Source organism: Cibotium barometz, chromosome 31, assembly GCF_041138505.1.
Source record: "Cibotium barometz isolate CiBa-2024 chromosome 31, ASM4113850v1, whole genome shotgun sequence".
Lineage (NCBI taxonomy): Eukaryota > Viridiplantae > Streptophyta > Polypodiopsida > Cyatheales > Cibotiaceae > Cibotium > Cibotium barometz.
Window position 1 is genome coordinate 54,264,706 of NC_141076.1, and position 10,272 is coordinate 54,274,977.

At 43.8% G+C, this 10,272-nt stretch overlaps 1 protein-coding gene across 1 annotated transcript; it reads right to left on the reverse strand.

Annotated features, from left to right (window-relative positions):
* Window positions 1-4,419: 4,419 nt before the first annotated feature.
* On the reverse strand, window positions 4,420-9,083 carry LOC147621054 (pentatricopeptide repeat-containing protein At4g39530-like). Its single transcript, XM_086825300.1, has one exon. It carries the CDS (start codon window positions 8,657-8,659, stop codon window positions 6,302-6,304), a length of 2,358 nt encoding a protein of 785 aa, XP_086681426.1. The 5' UTR covers window positions 8,660-9,083; the 3' UTR covers window positions 4,420-6,301.
* Window positions 9,084-10,272: the final 1,189 nt, after the last annotated feature.

Consider the following 10,272-nt stretch of genomic DNA (forward strand, 5'->3'; position numbering starts at 1 on the left):
GTGGATGTATACATGTAGATGTAGATGTATAGATGTAGATGTGGATGTGGAGGTGGATGGATGCATGTAGATGTAGATGTATAGATGTAGATGGGAATGGAGATATGGATGTATGCATGTAGATGTAGATGTATAGATGTAGATATGGATGTGGGGGTGGATGGATGCATGTAGACGTAGATGTATAGATGTAGATAAGAATGGAGATGTGGATGTATGCATGTAGATGTAGGTGTATAGATGTAGATGTGGATGTATGCATGTAGATGTAGATGTATGGAGGTGAATGTGAATGTGGATGTGGATGTATGCATAGAGATGTAGATGTATGCATGTAGATGTGAATGTACGCATATAGATGTGGATGTATGGATGTGAATATACGATATGTGATGTGAGGGAATCTGAAGTGATGAGATGGAAGTGATGTGATGGGATGAGTATACATATAAATGGAATATGGAATAAGTAATGTAGATTGATGAGGGGTAATGTGGAAAAATGAAAGTTAAAATAGAAATTGTATTGTAAACTGTTTGTAAATGCTGTTTGTAAAGGATTGTTTTATGTCAAGAATGCTGGGGGGAGCATTTTGACCGTCTTGTGATTAAGGTCGTGATGGTAAAGTTGCAACTGCTGACGGGGAGTCAATGAAGGACGTCTCGCGTAGCAAGGTCGGCCGAGGTCTTGACCAGCCTCGGTGCGATTAAAATGGTGAGCTTCCGGTACGGTGGATAAGGGGCCAAGGAAGCGGCCTATGCGTGAAGCGCTAGGTCACCTGCGAAGGATCCTAGAGGGTGCTGACCATACGGTGCTCGGGCTCTGGGTCGCCTAGGATACCCACGCGTGCGTCGAGGAAGATATTGGAACTGAGTTGGAGTTGTTTTCTGAAATCGGGCATGGATCTGGTTGATTGACCTTGCTGGTCTTCAATGGATGAGTCCATGGCCCCTTATATGGATCTGTTGGTTGATCTTGCTGATCTTCAACGAGAGTCCATCTTGATAAGTGATTATATTGCCGAGTATTATGGGCTAGGAACTATCGAAACGGCCCCTGAGCGTTCTAGTTGCCAATGATGCCATAGATACTCTGATGAAGGAATGATGGGAAATTAAGAATCAATTGGATAAATTGGAAGATGGTGATCAATGATACTATGGTTTTATTAAAGGATTGTTTTAAATTGGTTGAATCTGTGAAAATGCAATTTCATATTGGGTGTGTGAGTGGTGTGACTAGTTTTAACTTTGCATGAATATCCGGCTAGGGGGCCTTGGAACTCTTTTCCTTGGTACCCGGGACAAAACCTAACCAAATTCTTAATTGGATCCCATCACTACAGTGGTTGGGCGGTTGGCTAACCCATGGGACTGGATGGGGTTAGGCTGGACTGATGGATCCGTAAATCGAGACTCAAACTTTTGTTTTTACGATAGATAAAATAAATCCCGGACAGTAACTGTTCTATGGATAGGAATCAACGGCTGTGCCTCTTGAATGGGGAAAAAAGCGTTGATCCCAATGATCCAAGTGCAAGTTCTTCCTTGACCTGACCAAGTATCTTATAGATGTAATTGGATCAGCTCGATCAGAAATGACCTTGACTACGTTAGAGTAAAAAGTTATCCTGGTGGAATCGGCCGTGTTTTCCGGTAAAAGAAGTTTTTCAGGTTCGGTTTTGGAACAACCGATGGATTAGTCTCTTATCCGGATATCCGTGGGTGAGGCCCCGAATGTGGGACCCCTGTCCCGCGCGAGAAGTGCTACTTCCGCTGCTAGTATCCCGAATCTGTTGCTCGGTGGGAACAGGGATCTTACAAGTGGCATGATGAGACACATTCTTCTTCACCTCTCCTTTGTCCTGCAAATAAGACATAGCCAATTTCTTGGGATTCTGATATCCCAGCTGGGCAGCTATGGCCTCAAAACCTCACCATCTATAGTGCTCTTTTCCTTAGACTACAAGACCCTTTGTACATCGGGATCTTCTTGTATGGTCCACAGTGTTGCAGTCTCATCACAATAACGCCTAACCTAGCATCTCAGAATTTCATGAGGCCTCAATCTCTGCCTTCTAAGAGTTCATTGAGCATAGCCATACTCGAGTACGTGATCACACCCTCTAACAGTAGTGTTGTCCTGAATAACCAACCATGAAAACCCTAGCTCTGGCCACCCAAAAGTTCCACCCTTAGAGCCATGGGCTTCACGCAAGTTTAGATACTGTTTCCCTTGGAATTTGTTGTGAAGAACCTTGCTGAATTGGAATGAACAATGCTATTTTTAGCCCACAAACATGTCGGACATGTCACCCCAAGAGATGAGATGGATGCCTTGTTATTTGCCTTGAACCGAGATCCTTTGGAGCATCAGAATTCCGCCCTGACGTCTATTGTATAGCAGTCGACCAGCCCTGGAGATGTGCCAAAACAAGTTGCCTGCATCAGGAGAGAGAGAGAGAGAGAGAGAGAGAGAGAGAGAGAGAGAGAGAGAGAGAGAGAGAGAGAGTCGCTTCTGCCTGTGGCTGCTGTGGGAGAAAAATGATCAGCCTTTATGCCTTCCTGGAAGAAGTCGACCAGCCATGAAGATGCTGTCCAACATGCAAACTGGCACCTTTATTCCTTTATGTTTTTCCCTTCCATGGTGTTCCTCCACATGAGTATAGTAAAAAATATGACATTTTTTGCCTTCAGTTCAGAACCGGGTCATTATACAATCATAAATGACTGGTTATTTTACAAAAAACAACTATGCATACTAAGGGAGAAAAGATAGACACTTCTTTGTGATGCCCATGATTCTCTTGTTGGAAGGTTATCTAGGTATCAACAATACCTTTAGAGTGTTTCTTCTATTGGCCAAATATACGAAGAGATGTCTACCAACACGTCTAGTCATGTCAGATTTGCCAAAAAGTAAAGGCTCCACACTCAAAGAGCACGCCGAGTTGCTACAGCCTTTGTGTAACATGCGGAAGCTTGGTGGAAGAATCAGTAACCTCAATGCTCAAAATTCAGCAATCATTCACGACGAATATAACGCACAATACTAAAGAAGGATGTGCATAAAATAGAGAGAGAGAGAGAGAGAGAGAGAGAGAGAGAGAGAGAGAGAGAGAGAGAGGACACAATACTGGGTGCCAAATACCCTCTATAGGGCCCCCACCATGAATGGTGTATTTGCTTTATTAGAATGATGTAAATCTAAAAATGAAGACTGAATCTTGACTTGAACTTTTCACCTTGGCTGGAGCACTTCCCCTCGGTTGTCCTAGCCCTTGGAACCCTTGGAACACACCACCGCTTGTGAATGATGAAATGAATCTACTGATTTCAGGCTTGGGTATTGATACCCTCTTTCTATGTTGTTTAGCTTGCCCAAATAGCGGTCGGCCTATTGAAATACCTCACAACTAAGTCTATCATGCAATAAAATGCCTTTTTAGCAATGTTTTCACACTAGACTCTTGGCTGGCCATTGTGCGCATGGATGGGTCTAACAAGTCCCAATTCGACAAGCTGATCCTTTTTTCTCTATAAGGGGATGATGGGGTTGTGAAGGGTTCAAAGTGAATGGAGACTAGAAGCTGGCTAAACGAATGACACATCTATATATGACAATTTTATTTCCAAGCTACACTATAGGAAGCCAGGCCTTCCAATTTTCTTAGGCTTTGATATCACGACACGTGGGCTATTGGGCAGCCCTATGCAAGCTATGTGGGTTGTCTCCACATCTAGCCGACTAGTTGGGCAAGACCCTAGGGCCTGTCGGCTGCCTGGCCAAACCCCTTCGACTGCCTGGCCAAACCCCTTGGGCTAGTCGACAATCTGTCTAGCCCGGGCAAGACCTGGCCCCTTGGGGTGGCTCTAAGCCTACCCCTTGTCCAATCAAGAAATGGATCATCCCCTTCTTGGGGTAGCCCTAAGGACTGGCCCCGTCCTACATGCAAACTATATGCAATTCCTATAGATGTCCGGCATTCGATTGCAAATCAAAACACATAGGTCATGTGACATCATTCCAGAGGGAGACTCATTGTACGGACTCGCACTCCTTTATGTGCAGGACAATACACACCTGACCTCGAACGCGTAGAGTGGAATCCTAGCTAACTCATCTCGGACTGGGCTCACATGGAACCAATTTCCACTCCAGGTCCTGCACCTTCTTGTTCAGATATATCTACATGGCATCCAAGTGCGGGATGCACATGACACTTTGTCTATTCCCGAGGAACCTTTTCAAGACATCAACATGGACTTTGTAGGTCCTCTTCGAGTGTTTGACCATTGTTAACCAACTCAACAAGTACTATATGCTTATTCCATTCAAGTAGACGACCATAACACAAGACGTCGCTCCACTTGTTCATCCGCCTTAGGTACCGAATTTGTGGTTTGCCAAGGACAATTACTTCAGATAGAGATCCAAAGTTCACTTCTCATTTTTGGAGAGCACTGTTTGATAACTTTGGGACTAAATTACAATTGTCCAATACATTACAATCCACTAGCCTTTGATATTCTCAAATCATACTGCCATGATAAGCAGTCAAAATGTGAACAGTATCATACGTTGGTGCAAGCAATCCGCAATGATACTCATTCATCTAGCATTGGTAGGACTCCATATGAGGTAGCATTTGGTCATCGTTTCTTGTCTCTTCTTTACGAGGACGGTGTCGTCATTGGAATCCAATAAGATCACAGAGACATTCTCAAAGATCATTGAGTAAATAAAGAAGCACCTAACCAGAGCACAAGAAGCATACTCCAAGCAAGCCAACAAGTCTCGCAGAGTGGTTGGGTATTTCTTTGCATCATGAAGCAACGGTTAAAGCAAGTGGGCAAGCATAGACCCAAGCTCTCTTTCCAAAGTTTCGGCCCCCTCCCCATTGTAAAGAAGCTTAGTGATGTCTCCATGAAGTTGAAGTTGCTAGTTAGTCGGACTTTGCATGATGTCTTCCATGTCTCATGGTTAAAGCCAGATGTTGGACCATACTTACAAGTAACGAGCAGCAGGCTGAAGTGGTCGATGAATCCGAAGTCATTGAGCTATACAACAGGCAAATCAGGTAATATAGGCACTGGATAGCATCAGCAGCAGGCAAGTATGCTCCATAGAACAGCCACAGAGCAGATGTCATACAGTTGTACAAGTAGTGAGGGCTCCTGATCTGGCCTTATTACAGGGTGTGCTGGTAGAGATGGTATAGCTGAAGGGGGCATCTGGTCCAAGGAGAGGCTTGGGAGAGGGTGGAGTGAGCGGCCATGCAAGGAAAGGCCTACCAAGTGTCGGGCAGCCCACCACCATGATGCCCACACTTGCCTAATAAATGCTTAGGCACCACACATGGGCCAAAGAAGAGGGCACCTCGCTCATTAATGGTAGAGGGTGCCAACATGCTCAAATGCTGGGTGCCCACCATAAAGGTGTTCACACTCATTTATTAATGAGTGTGAACACACAATGGTGAAAATTTAAAATGGGCTGAATTATGGCATCACTTTTGCGAGCCATGCAAAATGCTAACCATAAGTCAACAGACAAGGGCACTCACATGGTCTTGTAGCCAGTAATTCCTGGCCTCCTCGGCGCTACAAGACTGACCCAGAGCGGCACACGAAAACAAGGTATACTTCTAGCAAATCATTTACCCAGCACGAGGATACCATGAGTTATCATATGCATGTCATTTGAAAATCTATCGTTCACAGATCTTGTACTTGACCACATGGTTGTTCAGTCTCACTGGACACTGGTTAGAAGAGAGGCTGACAAGACCAAATGGTGACATTGATCATTATGTCTCTATAATTCAACATCCTTAATCCCCCAAGTTCCATTGATTGCAGAATGTACGTGATCTTGCAAAATCTTTTCCATCAGATATAAAGACAAGTGAAACTGTCTCGGAAAGTGCCCAGAGTCTCTTCCACATGGTTGCTTTTACCACTGTCGTAAAAGGGACATTGGCTACTGCAGTTGCATTACCATCACCCACCGTCACTATAAGCCCACTTTCCTTCCTCAAAACATGAAAGTGATTTGCCTCTCATAAGAATTCTTGCTCCTCTTTATCTTTGGCGTAAAGTACCATGGTTGGTCTTATGCCTGGATAACGTCTTTCTTTGCATGGTTGGAAATGTCCAACGTCACCCAAATGCAAACCATGGCATACTCTTGCTTTGTCGATTTGGAGAAAAAAAAAATCTAGCATTGAATAGATGTTTTTGCTTGCCCCAACCTAAAAGGGCTGCACAAATCTCCAGAAATCAGTTTACCAACAATGTCCTCACTCCTTCCATGCTTGTTTTTCCACTCTCATTGCCTCAACCTTGTTTGCTTCCTCTTGCATGTCAGCATCTGCATATATATTAGACATACAAACATAAGCTGCAGTGTCCTTTTCATCCAATTGCACTGCATGTTCAAAAGCTTGTCTGCCAAGATCCACATTGCCCCACTTTCGACAAGCTGCCAACACAGAGAGCCACCCCACTATACTAGGACGGAATGGCATCTTGTTGATCATCAATAGCGCCTTGTCGATATGGCCTGCACGGCCAAGGAGGTCGACCATGCAAGTGTGGTGCTCAATAGTTGGGTTGAGGCCATAGTCTCTGCCCATGGCCTCAAAATACAGCTGGCCTTTATCCATTAGACCTGCATGACTGCATGCATTAAGAACACTAAGAAATGTGACCAGGCTTGGTTTTAAACCTTCCCCTATCATCCTATCAAAGCTATGAAAAGCACTTTCACTTTCTCCAAGCTGAGCGTATACAGTGATCAGTGAATTCCAAGACACTTCATCTCGAACTAGAAGCTTGTCAAACACTTCTTGTGCTTCTGCAAAGGAGCCACATTTAGCATACATGTCGACCAAGGTGTTGCCAACAAAGAGGTCTTTTTCCAGCCCTTTTTTGGCAATCTCACCATGTGTTTCTCGGCCCTTGTCTGTGGCTCCTATGCTACCACAAGCTTTCAAGCTGCAAGCAAAAGTGACATCATCCAATGAGACACCCTCAAGTTGCATCTGTTCATAGCAGTCCAATGCCTCCTTGCAACACCTATGTTCTGCATATCCTGCAATGAGTGCATTCCATGAGACTACGGTTCGAACTGGAAGCTTGTCAACCGCTAGTTGTGCTTCTGCAAGCAAGCCACATTTAGCATACATATCAACCAATGTGTTGCCAACAAAGAGGTCTTTCTCGATTCCTTTTTTAGCAATCTCGTCATGTATTTCTCGGCCCTTGTCTGTGGCTTTTATGCTACCACAAGCCTTCAAGCTGCAAATAAATGTGGCAGCATCTGGAGAGACGCCCTCGTGTTGCATATGTTCGAAACAGTTGAGTGCTTCCTCACCACGCCCATGTTCTACATATCCTGCAATAAGTGCAGTCCAAGAGACCATGGTTCTGGCAAGAAGCTTGTCAGACACTTCATGTGCTTCTGCAAGCAAGCCACATTTAGCATACACATCAACCAAGGTACTGCCAACAACAAGGTCTCTCTCCAACCCTTTTCTGGCAATCTCAGCATGTATTTCTCGGCCCTTACCTGTGGCTCCTATACTGCCACAAGCTTTCAAGGCACAGACAAGTGTGACATCATCTGGAGGGATGCCCTCGTGTTGCATATGTTCGAAACGGTCTAGTGCTTCCTCACCACACCCATGTTCGGCATAGCCTGCAATCAGTGCAGTCCACGACACTACGGTTAGAATTGGAAGATTGTCAAACACTTCTTGTGCTTTTGCAAGCAAGCCACATTTAGCATACATATCAACCAAGGTGTTTCCGAGTAACAGGTCCCTATCTAACCCTTTTTTCGCAATCTCAGCATGTATATCTCGACCCTTTTCTTTGGCTCCTATGCTGCCACAAGCTTTCAAGCTACAAACAAATGTGACAACATCTGGAGAGATGCCCTCATGTTGCATCTGTTCAAAACAATCAAGTGCCTCTTCACCATGCCCATGTTCAGCATATCCAGAAATTAGTGCAGTCCACGAGACTATGTTTCGAACTGGGAGCGTGTCAAACACTTCCTGTGCTTTTGCAAGGGAGCCACATTTTGCATACATATCGACCAAGGCACTACCAGCATAAACATCTCTTTCCAGCAAGCCCTCCCTGGCAATCTCAGCATGTATTTGGCGGCCTCTTTCTATGTCTTTCAGCTGAGCACAAGCCTTCAATACTGCCACAAAGGTATGACCACTTGGATGTAGAGAATCATCCACTTGCATTTTCTCATACAAGGTGAGAGCTTGCCGTGGCTCACCGTATTTCATATAACCTGTGATGAGAAAATTCCATGAATGCTCATTCGGACGCACCAGCCTGTCAAAAACCTGCTGGGCATGGACCATGCTTCCAACTTCCACCAATGTCAGGACGAGGTAGTTCCCCAGTGATGTATGGGCATCCAGCCCGCTTGTGCGCATGCGAGCCTGCAAGCGCAGTGCATGCACGAGGTTTCTTTCCTTTCTACATATGTGCACTACGCATGCAAGGTCCTCAACCGAGGGCAAGGGCGGTGTCCTGACTTCTAGAGAAGAAAGTACCTCCTCTAAGCTAAGCATGGCCCAGCCAACCCTATTGCTGTTGTTCTGGTTCACTACTTCTTTGTGCATTCCCATCATCTCTTCTGCATTCTCCAATCTTAGAATGTCTTCCTTCGATTGTGACAGGCGTCCATCCACAGAGACTGTCTATAACGGAAATCCGGTGCTTTTGGGTTGGTCTGCAGCAGGCACAGCAGCTTCTTTTCTTTGTAAAAATGAAATGGCACACCCACTTACTTTGGTGTTTCGGTTGTCCCTGAAGTAGTCCTTCCATAAGCGCTCGCTACGTGCTCTTGACGTTGAGTTACCTCCCGCTTTCCCTGCCCTCCGGCACGCTCCGCCACAAGATTACGCCTTCATCAGGCAGGAAGAGGGTGTTCGTATGCTTCTCTTCTTCTAGTCTTGCGTAGTTTCCTTCGTATCGGGTATACGAAGGCAGGAAGAGGGTGTTCGTATTCTTCTCTTCTAGTCTTGCATAGTTTCCTTCGTATCGGGTGGGAGACCCAAATGGCACATCATTAATCAAGAAAGGATGTAAAACTTCATGATGTCTTGCCACCACATCAATGCATGCATGATTTTTTTGTCCCATAACATAGGTAACTTAGCACTCTTGAATTTGATGTTACTCTATACTCTAAATATTTTTCACTTTGTTAATTAATCTTGATTAATACCTCACATTAATATGAAAACAGAAGATTGTCTTCTAGACATCAACAGCATAGAAATTGTTTAGTTCCCACAACAATCTTAATAGTAACGAGACTGTCTTCATCAAGAGCATCAATGACAAAAAAATGATTGATACCTTACAATAGTCTTAACAGCAAAGACTATCTTTGTGAAGAATACAACAATGGAAAAATTAATTAGTAGTACCGCATATTAATGTTAAAGACTATCATCAAGACATTTATATAAACAACTTACATCCTACTCATTGAAAGACTCAATCTGCATCCCATCATAAATACCCCATTTGTAAGATATAGAAATTCCCAACAAGGATACATACGTATAGTATTAGATATTCCAAATCGTTGCCCCAAAATATAGCCAACATTGCAATAAGTCTATAAAACGCCACCAAAAAGCTGATTATTGATGTAATATGCCGATCTCTATTCAAGTTCTTGGGCAATTGATGTTTGGTTCCTTCGAGAACTCAAATCTTGGAACAATTCCACCTTTGTTAAAGCTACTTGATGCATGAACTCATGCACGCTATCACTCAACCCCATAACACCAACGAAAACAAAGTAAATGTGCTTACATGGAATATAAGTCCCGTAAGTCCATATTAGGGAATTTGGAAAAATACATACATTTTGGAAAAAATAAAATCAACATCTTTAAATTAATTTTGGTAATTTCGATGACTTTGGTAATTATATTAAATTTGAAAGAGAAAGTATCCAAACATCATTAAATGTAGTTGAACAAGCACCCATGTAACCAAATTATGGGTAATGGTGATCAAGAGCCTTTCTAGAGTTAAAAGCATTCAACAATGTGCTAGTAGATCATTGGCAAGATCTCCATGCTCATGTCAATCACACCTCTCAAGGTTTCTTAGACACAAGGCAAGAGAACCTATTGCGAAATTTGGATCATATGGCCATAAGCTGATAGCAAAATGTCCATAATGCCCTTGTCCATGTCCATGTTTGTCCATGTCCATGGGTTAT